Genomic DNA, 19814 nt, shown 5'->3' with positions numbered 1-19814 from the left:
ATTTTTTATTTTGTATAACTTAGTGTTTATTTTATTGTAACTTAGTGTTTGTTATTTTTCGTAACTTAGTTGTTAGTTTTTTGTAACTTTGTAATTTTTAATAGTAGATTAAAATTATTTGAGTAGGGTTAGGTTTTTAAATATGTAATATAGTTAATTTAATTTGTAGTTTAATGTAATTATAGTATAACAGTTAGGGTAGGTTAATTATAAGTTTAATATAGTTTAATGTAATTTTAGTATAATAGGGTAGATTAATTAATAGTTTAATATAGTTTAATGTAATCTTAGTATAACAGTTAGATTAATTAATAGTTTAATTTAAATATACAGGTAAGTTTAAATTTATTATACAATAGGGATGAGTTAATATTTAAAGGGACAGTCTAGGCCAAAATAAACTTTCATGATTCAGATAGAGCATGTAATTTTAAACAATTTTCCAATTTATTTTTATCACCAATTTTGCTTTGTTCTCTTGGTATTCTTAGTTGAAAGCTTAACCTAGGAGGTTCATATGCTAATTTCTTAGACCTTGAAGGCCACCTCTTTTCAGAATGCATTTGAACAGTTTTTCACCACTAGAGGGTGTTAGTTCATGTGTTTCATATAAATAACACTGTGCTCGTGCATGTGAAGTTATCTGGGAGCAGGCACTGATTGGCTAAACTGCAAGTCCGTCAAAAGAACTGAAATAAAGGGGCAGTTTGCAGAGGCTTAGATACAAGATAATCACAGAGGTTAAAAGTAAATTAATATAACTGTGTTGGTTATGCAAAACTGGGGAATGGGTAATAAAGGGATTATCTATCTTTTAAAACAATACAAATTCTGGTGTAGACTGTCCCTTTAATGTAAAATGAAGTGGTTGTTAGGTTTAGGGGTTAATAGGTTGATTTAGTTTATGGCGATGTGGGGGCTGGCAGTTTAGGGGTTAATAGGTTTAGTAAGTGGTAATGATGTGGGAGGCCAGGGGTTTAGGGGTTAATAACTTTATTTTGTTGCGGTGGGCTCAGGGAGCGGTGGGATAGGGGGTTAATACTTTTATGTAGGTGGCGGCGGTTAATAAGTATAATGTAGGGGTTAATAAGTATAATGTAGGTGGCGGCGGTGGCGGGGCAGAAGATTAGGGGTTAATAAGTCTAATGTAGGTGGCGGCGGTGGCGGGCGGCAGATTAGGGGTTAATAAGTATAATGTAGGTGGCGGCAGATTAGGGGTGTTTAGACTCGGGGCTTATGTTAGGATGTTAGGTGTAAACGTAACTTTTATTCTCCCATAGGAATCAATGGGATATCGGGCAGCAGCAAACATAAGCTTTCACTGCTTTCAGACTCCCATTGATTCTTATGGCATCCGCCGCCTCCAGGGCGGCGTATTGAAAAGCAGGTACGCTGGGCCGGAATAGTGGCGAGCGTACCTGGTAGATATCTGTTAACTAGTAAAAGTAGTCAGATAGTGACGAATTTGCATTCGGAACACCTGTAGTGATGTAAGCATCGATCTGTGTCGGACTGAGACCGACGGATCGTATGTTATGTCACAAATTTCTACTTTTTCCAGTCTGTAGGCTTTGATAAATGATGTGAATCAAGCTTGCGACAATTACGCTGCGGAATTCCAGCGTATTTGCGGTTGACAGCTTGATAAATAGGCCTCTATACATGCACTTAAACTAGTCACAGGCCTAAACAGAGGTATGCTCTAACAGAACAAGATTTAAGAGGGAGGTAACTAAGGTCACCGGCCATGTTTTCCTCGGCACTTATGAGTTACACATGCTGCAGGGTGTGCAGAGGGCAACATGCACTGCACACCTAAGCAGCACACAAATAGTAACCCCGGACTGCACTATTCATGTTCCTCCCTGCATACCCTGAAGCATGTGTAACTCATATGTGTCCAGGAAAACATGGCCGAGGAGGCAACTCTAGCCTGAAATGACATACAATCAGTTACAGAAGGGACAGAGGACTGCATGCTGCCCAACTGTCCCTATTTTCCCTGGACAGTCTTACTTCTTGGCCTCATGTTGCATAGTGCTATTATACAAAATGTGTAAAATCTGCCCTGAGCCCTGGGCTTGGCACACATGCCTGAGTATTACTGAATCAGATACAAGGCCTTATGTATACATTTGTTTGCATAATGTGACAACTATGTCTCCTGCACTTTATACAGAATAATAAAATCATATATATTATTGTTTAAGTGATACCTGTTAATGTCACAGTTCACAGATTATATTAAATAATACAGTATTAATACAATATATAAACACCGCCCCTGCTCAGAGAGCTGGCAGTTATGTGTCTTGCATCAGAGAAGACTTCATTTGTGTCACTGCTGACTCTCTGGGCAGGTGGGTGTTTAATGCTAGTGTATGAGGTGTATGCTGCTTAAAAACAGTAATAACGTTTACTAGGAACACTTATTTGTGTTAATGGGAGTATATTCAAAACTTTTATTTCAAATTTGGAATGCACCCTTCAATGTTTACATTTTGACTTTTCTATCCCTTTAAATAAGGTTTTGCCATGAAGATGGCAGAGAATAAAAAGAGAAGATGTTACATAAATATAAAGTGAGTATATCTCTGTGTGTATAACTGTGTGTGTGTGTGCAACTGTATACATGTGGATATCTATGTGTGTGTGTAATTGTATACATACACACACATAGATATGCATATGTATACAGTTACACACACACAGATACACATAGATATGCACATGTATACAGTTACACACACACAGATATGCATATGTATACAGTTACACACACACAGATACACATAGATATGCACATGTATACAGTTACACACACATAGATATGCATATGTATACAGTTACACACACATAGATATGCATATGTATACAGTTACACACACACAGATACACATAGATATGCACATGTATACAGTTACATAGATATGAACATGTATACAGTTACATACATACACACACATAGATATGAACATGTATACAGTTACGCACACACATAGATATGCACATGTATACAGTTACACACACACATAGATATGAACATGTATACAGTTACACACACACACATAGATATGCACATGTATACAGTTACACACATACACACACATAGATATGCACATGTATACAGTTACATACATACACACACATAGATATGAACATGTATACAGTTACATACATACACACACATAGATATGAACATGTATACAGTTACATACATACACACACATAGATATGCACATGTATACAGTTACACACACATAGATATGCATATGTATACAGTTACACACACACAGATACACATAGATATGCACATGTATACAGTTACACACACACAAATATGCATATGTATACAGTTACACACACACAGATACACATAGATATGCACATGTATACAGTTACACACACATAGATATGCATATGTATACAGTTACACACACATAGATATGCATATGTATACAGTTACACACACACAGATACACATAGATATGCACATGTATACAGTTACATACATACACACACATAGATATGAACATGTATACAGTTACATACATACACACACATAGATATGAACATGTATACAGTTACACACACACATAGATATGCACATGTATACAGTTACACACACACATAGATATGAACATGTATACAGTTACACACACACACATAGATATGCACATGTATACAGTTACACACATACACACACATAGATATGCACATGTATACAGTTACATACATACACACACATAGATATGAACATGTATACAGTTACATACATACACACACATAGATATGAACATGTATACAGTTACATACATACACACACATAGATATGAACATGTATACAGTTACACACACACATAGATATGCACATGTATACAGTTACACACACACATAGATATGAACATGTATACAGTTACACACACACACATAGGTATGCACATGTATACAGTTACACACATACACACACATAGATATGCACATGTATACAGTTACATACATACACACACATAGATATGAACATGTATACAGTTACACACACACATAGATATGCACATGTATACAGTTACACACACACATAGATATGAACATGTATACAGTTACACACACACATAGATATGCATATGTATACAGTTACATACATACACACACATAGATATGAACATGTATACAGTTACACACACACATAGATATGCACATGTATACAGTTACACACACACATAGATATGCACATGTATACAGTTACACACATACACACACATAGATATGCACATGTATACAGTTACATACATACACACACATAGATATGAACATGTATACAGTTACACACACACATAGATATGCACATGTATACAGTTACACACACATAGATATGAACATGTATACAGTTACACACACACATAGATATGCATATGTATACAGTTACACACACACAGATACACATAGATATGCATATGTATACAGTTACACACACACAGATACACATGTATACAGTTACATACATACACACACATAGATATGCACATGTATACAGTTACACACTTACATAGATATACACATGTATACAGTTACACACACACATAGATATGCACATGTATACAGTTACACACATACACACACATAGATATGCACATCGTAACAGTATACATGTGCACATCTGTGTGCGTTTGTGTGTGTGTGTAACTGTATACATGTGCATATCTATGTGTGTGTGCTGTATACCTGTGCATATCTATGTGTGTGTGTGACTGGATACCTGTGCATATCTATGTGCGTGTGCTGTATATCTGTGCATATCTATGTGTGTGTGATTGTATAGTCCTCTACATATCTATGTGCGTGACTATATAGTCCTGAGCATATCTATGTGTGTGTGTGTGTGTCACTGTATAACTGTTCATATATATGTGTGTGTGTGACTGTATACCTGTGCATATCTATGTGCGTGACTATATAGTCCTGAGCATATCTATGTGTGTGTGTGTCACTGTATAACTGTTCATATATATGTGTGTGTGTGACTGTATACCTGTGCATATCTATGTATGTGTGTGTGTGACTGTATACCTGTGCATATCTATGTATGTGTGTGTGACTGTATACCTGTGCATATCTATGTATGTGTGTGTGTGACTGTATACCTGTGCATATCTATGTATGTGTGTGTGTGACTGTATACCTGTGCATATCTATGTATGTGTGTGTGTGACTGTATACCTGTGCATATGTGCGTGACTATATAGTTCTGAGCATATCTACAGTATGTGTGTGTGTGTGTGTCAATGTATAACTGTTCATATATATGTGTGTGTGTGACTGTATACCTGTGCATATCTATGTATGTGTGTGTGTGACTGTATACCTGTGCATATCTATGTATGTGTGTGCTTGACTGTATACCTGTGCATATCTATGTATGTGTGTGTGTGTGACTGTATACCTGTGCATATATATGTATGTGTGTGTGTGACTGTATACCTGTGCATATCTATGTATGTGTGTGTGTGACTGTACCTGTGCATGTCTATGTATGTGTGTGTGTGACTGTATACCTGTGCATATCTATGTATGTGTGTGTGTGACTGTATACCTGTGCATGTCTATGTATGTGTGTGTGTGACTGTATACCTGTGCATATCTATGTATGTGTGTGTGTGTGACTGTATACCTGTGCATATCTATGTATGTGTGTGTGTGACTGTATACCTGTGCATATCTATGTATGTGTGTGTGTGACTGTATACATGTGCATATCTATGTATGTGTGTGTTTGACTGTATACCTGTGCATATCTATGTATGTGTGTGTGTGACTGTATACCTGTGCATATCTATGTATGTGTGTGTGTGACTGTATACCTGTGCATATCTATGTATGTGTGTGTGACTGTATACCTGTGCATATCTATGTATGTGTGTGTGTGACTGTATACCTTTGCATGTCTATGTATGTGTGTGTGTGACTGTATACCTATGCATATCTATGTATGTGTGTGTGTGACTGCATACCTGTGCATGTCTATGTATGTGTGTGTGTGACTGTATACCTGTGCATATCTATGTATGTGTGTGTGTGACTGTATACCTGTGCATATCTATGTATGTGTGTGTGTGACTGTATACCTGTGCATATCTATGTATGTGTGTGTGTGACTGTATACCTGTGCATATCTATGTATGTGTGTGTGTGACTGTATACCTGTGCATATCTATGTATGTGTGTGTGTGACTGTATACCTGTGCATATCTATGTATGTGTGTGTGTGACTGTATACCTGTGCATATCTATGAGTGTGTGTGTCTATAAACCTGTGCTTAAAGGGACAGCCAGCTCCAAAAATGTTATTGTTTAAAAAGATAGATAATCTGTTTATTACCCATTCCCCGTTTTTGCATAACCAACACAGTTATATTAATACACTTTTTACCTCTGTGATTACCTTGTATCTAAGCCTCTGCAGACAGCCCCCTGATCACATGACTTTTATTTATTATCTATTGACTTGCATTTTAGACAATTAGTGAGCACAATGTTATTTATATGGCTCACATGAACTAGTAGTCTCCTGTTGTGAAAAGCTAATCAAAAAGCATGTTATAAGAGGCTGTCAGTAGTGGCTTAGAAACAGGCAGAAATTTAGAGGTTTAATTGTTATAAAGTATATTAATCTAACAATGTTGGTCGTGTCAAGCTGGGGAATGGGTAGTAAAGGCGTTATCTATCTTTTTAAACAATAACAATTTTGGTGTTGATTGTCCCTTTAATTTTATGCAAACAGGTATGCAATCACCCACCTTTATAAATATGCATAGTTATACAGTCACACACTATATGTATACATAATGACATTGACATTTACATTTAATGGATTGCCTAATCCCACCAAACTCGCTTTCCCACTTCTCTGCTTTGCATATTATGTGTTTAATGAGGGATGTAAGGGTTAAGACTGTTTATAGCTCAGGGAGATAACGAGCCTGTTACTCCAAACTGTATTACCCTGTTAGACACCAAGTTTCAGTGTCTTAACTCACTGCACCACAATCAGCAACTTGTACTGCATAATAGTGTTCAGTTTCTATATAACAATAATAAAACAACTGCATTGTATAGACTGTATCATGTACAATGATAATGGACAAATTGCACTGTATAATAATATAGTTTATACACTGATAATGAACAAACTATTGTATAATGATACTGTTTTTTACACTGATATTGAACACAATGCGTTGCCATTATATAATGATGGTTTTTACACTGAAAATGAACAATCTGCATTGTATAATGATATGTTTTTGTATACTGGTAATGAACAAACTGTATTATATAATTATACAGTTCATAGACTGATAATAAACAAACTGCTCTATATAATAATACAGGTTATAAAGTGATAATGAACACACTGAACTGTATATTGATGTTGTTTTTAATTAATAATGAAGACAAATAACAAATGCAATATAAATGTGATACTTTATATAGCAGACTAAGGGGACGATTTATCAAGGCCCGAATGGAGCTGAATGCAGCTGTTTCCGCGCTAGCGTTCAGGCTCACCGGAAACAGGAGTTAGAAACAGCAGTCTTAAGACTGCTGCTCCTTAAAGGGATAGTAAACCACAACATTTTCTTTTATGATTCAGATAGAACATACAATTTTAAACAAATTTTCAATTTACTTCTGTTATCAAATTTGCTTCATTCTCTTGTTATCCATTGCTGAAGAGACAGCATTCCACTACTGGCAGCTAGCTGAACACATCTAGTTAGCCAATCACAAGAGACAAATGTGTGCAGGCACCAATTAGCAGCAGCTCCCACTAGTATAGGATATGTGCGTATTCATTTTTTAACAAGGGATACTAAGAGAACGAAGCACATTTGAAAATAGAAGGGAATTTAAAAGTGTCTTAAAATTACATGCTGTATGTGAATCATGCAAGTTTCATTTTGAATTTTCTATCCCTTTAACTCGTCCGCCACCTCTGAGGCGGCAGACAGCAATCAGCCCGGATTGACACTCCCTGCTAGCGGCCGACTGGCCGCGAATCTGCAGGGGGTGGTATTGCACAAGCATTTTCCGAGAAATGCTTGTGCAATGATAAATGCCGGCACTTATCGATGTGCGGCGGTCATGCTCCGCTACAGCGGATCATGTACGTCTGCACAATGATGATACGGCACCTAAGGCTACTATTCCAGTTCATCAGAATTCCCTTTGTCTTACATATTTAAAAAAAATAAATCCTAATAATTGTTATTATCATATATTTGTAAAGGGGCACACAATTCCATAGGGCTTATATATATCACAAACTTTAAAAGAGCATTTGTGACATAACATCCCCATAAATTGCCGATGGGCAAGTCAACTGGGAAATTTCAATCTACCAACAATATTCAAGCATGAATGATTTTGCATCATTTATAAAATTCTGTTTTAATGATCTCTTGCTTTTTCCAACAGAAATATCTTAGTTGTTCAGATTGGTTCACTGTTAAATTTTTTGCACACGTGTTACATAAAAAAGTTAGAAATATTGCTCAAATTGCACAAAAAAAAGATTGTCCAAACACATTAGGCAGTCATCATCATCAATATTTAAAGGGCCATAATAGTTGGTTAGAGTGTGTAATTTTACGATTATTGACCCTGCTTTACCGTCTGTTTAACCCAACTGGGTTAAACACACAGTAGAACTGCCGCTCGGGACCCAAAATGCACTGCTGGTGAGTGGAAACCAATGAGTCAGGCAACTAACGCTAGTGATTGGATCAGCAGCGGTTTGCTTGGGACCAGCAGTGCACCACGGTCCCTAGCGGCACTTCTTCTGTGTGTTTAACCCCTTTACAGGTTAAAGGGTCATCATACCCAAATGTTGAAACACTTGAAAGTGATGCAGTATAACTGTAAAAAGCTGACAGGAAAATATCACCTGAACATCTCTATGTAAAAAAGAAAGATATTTTACCTCAAAATGTCCTAAGTATTCACACACCATTGTAAAGGATTTTAAGCAGCAAATCAGTATGCCTGCCCTGGGACACTCATATTATTTACCTATTCAGTTTAAGGAAGTTTACTATGAAATCTTATGAGAGTTAAGTAAAATCTCATGAGATCACAGTAAAAGAGTTCATGACCTCAGCACTGCTGATGCTGATTGGCTGCATTTCCTCATTTTTTATTTTTTTACCTGCAGCTAAGCAGCAGCTGAAGTATAACTTTTTACACAGAACTTACTCTGCTGAGCTGAGGAGATGGTGAGGTAAAATATCTTCCTTTTTTAGATAGAGATGCTCAGGTGATATATTCCTGTCAGCTTTTTACAGTTATACTGCATCAGTTTCAAGTGATTTAGCATATGAGTATTATGTCCCTTTAAATTAATAAATGGTGTATAAAATTATGTATTTAAAAGCAAAGATTTGTCTGATAATAATATGCAGACGTATTATTTTAACCTCTTAAGGACATATGACAGAGTTTTTCCGTCATAAAACAATTGAGCAAACTGAAAGCTGTGTCCTTAAAGGGTTAAATACTGAAAAATATGTGTAAAGGGTTCATAAAGCAGTATGTGCACCATCTTTTAACCTAGGTTTCTTTCTCTGCTGAGGCCAATTATGGTCAGTTATAAACTGATTGCTTAAATGTGCGACCAATGACTGGGGGATACAGCTGCGTTACATTTGGATTCTGCATTTCCAGTTCTAACAAAATTACAGGAGAATCAGAGAAAAATTATTTTGAAAGTATATTGTAATGGTTTAGTGCATATAACTAAACATTTTTATATTACAATCTCAAACTACTTAGTGTCCCTTTAAATAAAGGGACAGTCTAAAAATGTTTTATATGCTTTTATTAGATAAAGCATGTAATTACTACAGTACTTTTCTTAGCTTGCTATGTGTTTAACCCTCACATACTGTAAGTCCTGCCTAGAAGCTTCAAGCATTTAAGCTCCTGAGCACAACCTTACAGGTCATAGGACTGCTGCTGATTGGCTCACCAATGGTTTTCTGCTGAGGAGATTCAAAACTTACATTTCCAAGTGGGACATGAAAAACAACATTAATTAAAGGGACACTCTACACCTTAGTCATCTTAAAGTCTTACCTTAGATTAAGATGAAAATAGCCTCCTGCGCCCTTTCTATATCATGCAGCAGAAACGGTAAAACAGTATTTTAAAATGAATATTGTTTCTGGCCAGTTTAAAATGTCTGCCAAGCTCCAAGCCAAGCAACCTTAAAGGGACAGTTTACTCAAAAATTTTCTCCCCTTTAATTTGTTGCCAATGATCCACTTTACCTGCTGGAGTGTATTAAATTGTTTACAAGTAGCTCCTTTACCCTTATATTGGCATTTGAAATTGTTAATTTAGCATGTGGTATCCCCACCTATTCTGAAAGTTTGTGGCCGCGCGTACCAGCTATAGATAAGCTTTGTAAACACAGCCAGCAGAAGAATTTACACTCCCAGTGTGATAAAGCAGAGATAAGGTAATAAAATGTTGATTTTCCATTGTTCTCTCAAAGTATTGGTGATTGTTTTAAGGACAGATATAAGATAAATAAGTAGGTATATGTGCACAATGTGATACAGTAATGAGGTCTGATTATACCTACAAGCTCAACCTATTTTATTAGGCTGTGGCTTCAAAACACAAAATCAGAGCTTTAATATACAGAAATAAACCTTAAAAAGCTAATTTTCATACATTTTTTACTCTGCAGTTGGTAAAAAAAGCAATTGTAAACACATTAAGGGAAAAACTATTTTACAGTATACTGTCCCTTTAACAAAGATGGCCACTGCGCATGCACAGTGCTGTTATTTAACTGCCAGGCACAATTTTAGTTAAGGTCGCAGGCTGACCGGTATTTATAATAGGCAGAGACTGGTGCCCCTCTACGGAGGGCACCTGTAGGCACATACCTACTCTGCCTTATTATAAATCCGGCCATGTAGATATTCAAACAACAGATCTCAAGAATTCAAATGGCTAAAGAAGAAGAGTAGTTGCAAGCCGGCCCAGACTGACTGAGTACATGGCATACAAGGCATTTGCCGGTGGGCTGGTAAATTAGCCCCGCCCAGTTGCCAGGATTATAATTTGTGCACGATGCAGGGCCAGCCCTGCCTTGCTGTGTCTGTGAGCCAGGTCAAGGCTGATCTCGCCCTGTTCCAGTGTCTGTTATTTTGAATAACTGTGACTAAACAGACTGATGAGCAATAAGCGGATATTCTTCAGTAGTTTCTGTTGTATATTAAACCTCATTTTTTTATATTTAATTACAACCAATATTATGACAGAACGATGTTACAAACTTTATTAATAATAAAGTAAAAACAAAAATCTGGAACTCACCTGCGGAAATGTTGAGAAGTTTACATGCAGTCTCAATATCCTTTAGAACTTCTCCTACCACCATAGTCTGCATTTGTTCCAGTGAGTGATCTTCTAGACTTAAGGAGGTTTGGTACTCCAATTCATGATGAAGACCCTGGCTGTCTATAACAGGACATTGCTCTGGCTCCTTCTGCCCTTCATCTCTGTGGCCAACTGGAATTAACCCCTTAGATGCCCAGCTGCCCCCCTCACCAGCATACAACATGTCACAGAATGGTATGTAGTACCCAGAGGCACCTTCTTCAGGAGGTTTGTCCAGGCTGGTAAGGGTGGGGTCCTGAAGGGCCAGGCGGGCATGAGTGGCGGGAGTGAGGCTGACACTGCTGCTGCCCATGATGCGGGACTGCAGGGTTTCAAAATCTGGAATGCAAATGGAATTAAAACAAAAATTAGCCTAAAACTGTTAAAGCCACTGTATGTTGAGTAATTTGTTGATTTTGTAATCTTTTATTTTGGCACCCCAGCTTCTTAGTGCCTTATTGCCCATGTAACTTCATATTGCTGCACCCCAGCTCCTGAGTGCCTTACTGCATATGTAACTTCATATTTCAGCACTCCAGTGCCTTATTGCTATGTGTAACCTCATACTGCAGCACCCAGCTCCTGACTGCTTTATTTCATATGTAATGTGTTTTATTGTCCTGGAAACTTTTATTAAAGCACCCTATCTCCTGAGTGTCGTATTGTCCTTTAACCTCTTATCGCAGCACCCCAGCTCCTGAGTGCCTTATTGCCCTGTAACCTCTTATTGCAGAAGCCTAGCTCCTAAGTGATTTATTGCCCTGTAACCTCTTATTGCAGAACCCTAGCTCCTAAGTGCCTTATTGCCCTGTAACTTCTTATTGCAGAACCCTAGCTCCTGAGTGCCTTATTGCCCTGTAACCGCTTATTGCAGAACCCTAGCTCCTGAGTGCCTTATTGCCCTGTAACCTCTTATTGCAGAACCCTAGCTCCTAAGTGCCTTATTGCCCTGTAACATCTTATTGCAGAACCCTAGCTCCTAAGTGCCTTATTAACCTCTAACCTCTTATTGCAGAACCCTAGCTCCTAAGTGCCTTATTGCCCTGTAACCTCTTATTGCAGAAGCCTAGCTCCTAAGTGATTTATTGCCCTGTAACCTCTTATTGCAGAACCCTAGCTCCTAAGTGCCTTATTGCCCTGTAACTTCTTATTGCAGAACCCTAGCTCCTGAGTGCCTTATTGCCCTGTAACCGCTTATTGCAGAACCCTAGCTCCTGAGTGCCTTATTGCCCTGTAACCTCTTATTGCAGAACCCTAGCTCCTAAGTGCCTTAGCCTTATTACCCTGTAACATCTTATTGCAGAACCCTAGCTCCTAAGTGCCTTATTAACCTCTAACCTCTTATTGCAGAACCCTAGCTCCTAAGTGCCTTATTGCCCTGTAACCTCTTATTGCAGAACCCTAGCTCCTGAGTGCCTTATTAATCTCTGACCTCTTATTGTAGAACCCTAGCTCCTGAGTGCCTTATTGCCCTGTAACCTCTTATTGCAGAACCCTAGCCCCTGAGTGCCTTATTGCCCTGTAACCTCTTATTGCAGAACCCTAGCTCCTAAGTGCCTTATTGCCCTGTAACCTCTTATTGCAGAACCCTAGCTACTGAGTGCCTTATTGCCATGTAACCTCTTATTGCAGAACCCTAGCTCCTAAGTGCCTTATTAACCTCTAACCTCTTATTGCAGAACCCTAGCTCCTAAGTGCCTTATTGCCCTGTAACCTCTTATTGTAGCACCCTAGCTCCTAAGTGCCTTATTGCCCTGTAACCTCTTATTGTAGCACCCTAGCTCCTAAGTGCCTTATTGTCCTGTAACCTCTTATTGCAGAACCCTAGATCCTGAGTGCCTTATTAACCTCTAACCTCTTATTGTAGAACCCTAGCTCCTAAGTGCCTTATTGCCCTGTAACCTCTTATTGCAGAACCCTAGCTCCTATGTGCCTTATTAACCTCTAACCTCTTATTGCAGAACCCTAGCTCCTAAGTGCCTTATTGCCCTGTAACCTCTTATTGTAGCACCCTAGCTCCTAAGTGCCTTATTGCCCTGTAACCTCTTATTGTAGCACCCTAGCTCCTAAGTGCCTTATTGCCCTGTAACCTCTTATTGCAGAACCCTAGCTCCTGAGTGCCTTATTAACCTCTAACCTCTTATTGTAGAACCCTAGCTCCTGAGTGCCTTATTGCCCTGTAACCTCTTGTTGCAGAACCCTAGCTCCTAAGTGCCTTATTAACCTCTAACCTCTTATTGTAGATACCCAGCTCCAGAGTGTCTTATCCTCCCCCCCCCCCCCCACACACACACAGTCTCTTGTCCTTAAACTACATACTTTCAAAAGGGTAATGAAACACAATATTTTTCTTTTGAGATTCAAATAGAACATACAATTTTAAATATCTTTCCAGTTTACTTCTATTATCTCATTTGCTTCATTAGCTTGGTATCCTTTGTTGAAGACACAGTGATGCAGTACTGGAAGCTAGATGAACGCTTTAGGTGAGCCAATAACATAAGGCATATATGTCTAGCCACCAATCATCAGCTCCTGAGCCTACCTAGGTATCCTTTTAACAAAGACTACCAAGAGTACAAAACAAATTTACTAATAGAAGTAAATTGTAAAGTTGAATCCTGGAAAAAAAAAAATCTGTGTGTCCCTTTAAAGGGACACTGAACCCAAAATTTTTCTTTCATGATTCAGATAGAGCATGACATTTTTAGCAACTTTCTAATTTACTCCTATTATCACATGTTCTTCATTCTCTTGGTATCTTTATTTGAAATGCAAGAATGTAAGTTTAGATGCCGGCCCATTTTTGGTGAACAACCTGGGTTGTTCTTGCTGATTGGTAGATAAATTCATCCTCCAATAAAAAAAGCTCTGTCAAGAGTTCTGAACAAAAAAAAAAGCTTAGATGCCTTCTTTTTCAAATGAAGATAGCAAGAGAACGAAGAAAAAATGATAATAGGAGTAAATTAGAAAGTTGCTTAAAATTGCATGCTCTATCTGAATCACAAAAGAAAAAAATTGGGTTCAGTGTCCCTTTAAGCAGCAAAATGATTTCACATATAAATTTAATATAATACAATTAAGGGAACTGGAACTAAGAAGCAGACAGAAAAACTGTTATATTAAAGGTACTTTTAGACTTTTAAATCCCATATAAATTGCTAAGTAGTTCTTTAAAATACTGAAATCCCATATATTCCAGTGACTGAACAGAGATAAAGAAACTACTACGTCTGCTAAAAGGCCGTGCTTGGCATGAAGGAAACTTTACCTAAAAGGATAAAGTTTGAAGAATAGAGAAACAAAATGAAGACCCCCAAATTCATTGGAGATCAAATATTTTATCCCCGCTGAGCTTTGACTATTTCATCTTTCACTTATGGGTAAACCTGTATTTAAAATGGGTCATACAAAGCACATTTGTTTTGATCTGGTGTCATTATACAATAAGGCTAAATAGAAAAGCTGACGTGCAGAGGCTCTAGCAAAAGAAGGGTTAATGTAGCAACCACCTGCAGATCTGTGTCATGGAAGAGGTTAACGCAGTAATGCTCTGTGACGAAAGAAGACATTAACTTTTAGCGATACTGAGCAGGAGCCGTAACAGCTTGCATAGAGACATAATCTTAAAGGAGGTGAGAGTGACAGCATGAACAGGACACCAGATGGAATATACGTCCCCATAAATTCCCACTCAAAACATATAAAAGACATACTGCATATATGGATAATATGAAGGATGTACAATATAATACACAGATACTAGTCTAGTAAAACAATAATTGTCTATTTAAAGGAAGTGCGTTCTTTTTAAAAGAATAGGTAGGGAACTAGATTCACTAAAATACAAAGACGTCTTAAGTGAGACAACTGTTTTATGTATTTTACTTATCTGTCAATCTTTCTGTTGATAGATAGATAGATGTAGATAGATAGAAGGATGGATGGAGAGACAGACAGACAGTAATTGAGTTAGTGCATTTAAATTACTGGTCTATGTCAGTGGTGTGTCTATCTATCTATTTATCTGTCAATCTTTCTGTCTCTAGATAGTTAGATTGATAGCTAGATAGATTGATAGATGGATGGAGAGACAGACATACAGTAATTGAGTTAGTGCATTTAAATTACTGGTCTATGTCATGGTGAGTCTATCTATCTATCTATCTATCTATCTATCTATCTATCTATCTATCTATCTATCTATCTATATGTCTATCTTTCTGTCTCAGATAGATAGATAGATAGATAGATAGACGGATGGACAGTAATTTAGTTGGTGCATTTAAATTACTGGTCTGTCAGTGGTGTGTTTATCTATTTATCTAAATATCTATCAATCATCATACACACTGATATGTATTTAAATGTATTTGTTCAATAGTACAAAATGATTAATTCTGGTATTTTTATATATATATATATATATATATATATATATATATATATATATATATATACAGTGGGACCTCGGTTAACGAACGACTCGGTAAACAAAATTTCAGTTTACAAATGAAAATTCTGGGAAAAAAATGCCTCGGTTTACGAATTTTTTTCACAATACGAACGAATTAATTGGTTTTCAATGCATTCCTATGGGAAACCGTGTTTCAGTTTACGAATTTTTTTCGCAATACGAAACAAGTGTCCCGGTTTTGGAGCCATTTGCAGCAAGTTTTGGAGCCATTTGCAGCAAGTTGTGGAGCCTTTTGGAGCCATTTGGAGCCTTTTGGAGCCATTTGGAGCCTTTTGCAGCAGGTTTTGGAGCCTTTTTTCTCACCTCCGGAACTCATTAATTGGTTTTCAATGCATTCCTATGGGAAACCGTGTTTCGGTTTACGAATTTTTCGCAATACGAAACGTCCCGGAGAACGCATTAAATTTGTAAACCGAGGTCCCACTGTATATATATATATATATATATATATGTGTGTGTGTGTTTGTATATATTTGTTTAAATTTAATAGTACAGAAGGATCATTTCTGATATATATATATATATATATATATATATATATATATATATATATATATACAGATATATATATATGTGTGTGTATTTGTTTAAATGTAATAGTACAGTATATGTTTGTATTTGTGTGTGTAAGAAATGTAAGAAAAACCCATATGTGTTCATGAATATCACATTCTGTCTTAGATCAATAAGCAAACACTGGTATAATCATTGGAAAGAAATCAAATGTGAGAGCTACTGGAGCAGACTGTTCTGCAAACTAGGACAAAGTGACATACATGAGCCCACAAGATAGACACACAGTGACATGTTGTACACTCTGTCCTTTAGCTCTATAATTCTTAGTGTGCCTCTTCTGATTTATGTCCTGGTCAGTCCTTTAATGTCACTGTAAAACTTTTTTTGACACTTTACCTTCTTATTGATGTCCCCTCTGTCACTGTTCACTGTGTGCTTGATCCCTTTCGCCTTCGTTTGCCTGTGCTTGTTCACTGTTCCCTGGACTCAGAGCACACTCCTATACAAACACAACGGTGTAGCACACTGAGAGGACCAGCAGCTGTCAATCTTTCAAACTGCCAACCTATGCAATTGGCCTCAGATTATAGGATCTGAGTTAATGGGACCAGCCCTGAAAATCCCATTCACAGATAAGCAACCTGCTGGATCCAAAAATCATCTCCGCCTTTTATCCTCTAATACCTAATTCCCTCAAAAGACAGCAAATATCTTTACAGGCCTCACCAATCCAACAGAAATACAAAGAGAGTAAATATATTATGGAAATATAGTTGACACCTCCTTATATCATGGTGAAGACCATAGATAGAACATTATAGAACAGAATCCAATAAACAACCCAAATGCCACAAACACAGCACAGCCCCTATACACAAGCCTTATATATACCATATATGATGCAGAAGACCCATGTCCTAGACTATAGTTTTAGTAATAAACTTTTTTTTTTGGCAGAACATTACACCATTATCTAGTTTTAAGGTCAGCATATTACCTGTTTGGGTTGTGATGTCACACTCCTTGCAGGATGTCAAACTTCCATCAATGTCACTTGTAACGCAGCTCTCTTCTATCTTTATTAATCTTCTCTTTAGATCTAACTTTCCTCTCTCCCCCTCTCCTCTCTCTCCACCCTCTGTCTCTCGCTGACGATGCTTTAAATCCTGCAAGAGACACGTGTCCCTGGTGTGAAGGATGCCTCTCCTGTCTTCCTCCTTTCACCTTCACTTTTTCGTTACTCACTTTTAAATTTCTCACTCTAATTTCTTTCTTTTATTTTTCTTTAATCTCTTTCACAATCTACCACTGTCTTCTCTATTTACTCTCTTTCTCCCAACCAACTTATTTTCTCACTCCTCCTTTTTTCTCTCTCTTCCTTCTACTCTTTATTATTTAAATAACCAGTTTTTCTTTTTTTTTTTATCTCTTCCTCTCTCTCTCTCTCTGTTTCTATTTATCCTTCTGTCTTCTCTCTCTCTTTAAATGTTTATATGTATTGATAAATGTGTAATTAAACAACATTTCCTATTTCTTTTCCCCCTCTCTCTTTTTAATGTCCTTTGTTTTCCTTTTCTAATTTCTTTCCTTCGCTCTCTTTCTTTAGTGGAATCTTCTTAGTTTATATAGTCCTTTCCCGTACCTGAGTAAACACACTGTGTGTGCTCAAATATAACAGGTGCGGGACCTGCCCTCTTAACTCTTAACTGACACAGTAACATACATACCTAGGCACAAATCCTCATACACACACAGGATCACAGATACATTCTCATGCATCCTACTCTAATATGAAATCATCTAACACTCAGTAATATATCAGTAACACAGTAACAAGACTCACTCACCAACATCCAACAAATATTACTGCACAATAATCTATGTAAGTGGGCAGAAAAGTGTAAACTTAAAGAACCAGTTTTTGCAAAAGGGAATTGTTTACCAACATCAGGCTTATACATTCTAATGCCCAAGAAGCAACAGCATGGCCCTTAAATTTCCCATCCTACCCTACTCCTCAACCTCTCTCAATTTGCAACATACAAAGCACTCCACTGCAAATGGCTTATTTGTGTTTGTATCCTCTGTACAATATAAAGTATCTTTCTAAATTTGTACATGTACATTTGAGTGTATACTTATCTCAATAACTAATTGCTCATATATATATATATATATATTCCAATTATATTCACATCGGGTATCTATAATTAATATAATGGTTTTCTTGTGCTATTGTCTTAGGTTTACTAATTATGGGCCAGATTACAAGTGGCGAACAAACATTTGTTTTGCTTTTGCGCTAACTGCGCTCAAAGTAAAAAAGTTGAAAGTACAAAGTTAATGCGTGAGCAAATGACCATGAAGCTGTAGCTTCAGGACTTTGGATATCTCGACCGCGCTAATGCATTCTCTTCATAAAGTTTTACGGGGTGCTAAAAAATATTAGTTGTTGAATGTGCGCTACTTTGACACTGTGCTAGATCAACTGCGCTAATCCCGAAGGTGTTCTTTTCATTTAAAATAAATAAATAAATATATATATACAGTATATATATATATATATATATATATATATATATACTGTATACACACACTATGGGCCAGATTACAAGTGGAGCGGTATTTAACGCTCCCGCTTGCACGCTAGCTTTGTTAGAAGTAAACTTTTTTCGCTCACCGAGTAGCACGCGTATTACAAGTTGAAAGTAAACTGTTTTCACATGAGCACTAACCCGATGCACGCAAAAAGCCAAATTTAGGATATTGCACAAACATTAACGTATTCCCAAATAGTTTTTTTCATCTGTTTTTGCTCCATTGACTTCTACTCCTACTCACACGTAAACCTGATTGCATATTCTCAAGTGCGCTAACCCAACATGAAAATATGAATAATTTACATTCCAATGTTCTTCACATAGCAGAATATGTTCTATTTATTCATAAATACATATATATAGTATATATACAATATATATTATCTATCTATATACTCCATACATACACTATATGGCTAAACGTTTATGGATACCTGACAATAAAACCTGAATGAGCTTGCTGGACATCCAATTCCAAAACCATGGGCATTAATATGGAGTCCACCCACTACACGCACACACACTTTGTTGCTGCAATAGCCACCTTTCTGAGCAGGCTTACTGCACAATTTTGGAGTGTGTCTGTGGGAATTTGTGTCCATTCAGCCAAAAGAACATTTGTGAGGTTAGGAACCAATGTTAGACAAGAAGCTCAGGGCTCTGTGTAGGCAACACAAAGGGACACTCAAGTCAAAATTAAATTTTCATGATTCAGATAGAGCAGCAATTTTAAACAACTTTCCAATTTACTTCCATTAACAAAATGTGCAGTC

The 19814-nt window shown here is 37.2% G+C and overlaps 1 protein-coding gene across 1 annotated transcript in view; it reads right to left on the bottom strand.

Annotated features, from left to right (window-relative positions):
- SPDEF (SAM pointed domain containing ETS transcription factor) overlaps window positions 1-17489 on the bottom strand; it is a 35143-nt gene extending 17654 nt beyond the window's left edge. Inside the window, exons 1-2 of the mRNA XM_053704716.1 lie at window positions 17439-17489; window positions 11386-11787 (exon numbers count right to left, since the gene is read on the bottom strand). Coding sequence (XP_053560691.1) covers window positions 11386-11761 — 376 coding nt within the window. The 5' untranslated portion in view covers window positions 11762-11787; window positions 17439-17489. The remainder of the gene's footprint in view (window positions 1-11385; window positions 11788-17438) is intronic.
- Between the last annotated feature and the right edge of the window lie 2325 nt (window positions 17490-19814).

This window comes from Bombina bombina, chromosome 3 (assembly GCF_027579735.1).
Source record: "Bombina bombina isolate aBomBom1 chromosome 3, aBomBom1.pri, whole genome shotgun sequence".
Lineage (NCBI taxonomy): Eukaryota > Metazoa > Chordata > Amphibia > Anura > Bombinatoridae > Bombina > Bombina bombina.
This window is presented reverse-complemented; position numbering and strand designations above follow the sequence as displayed.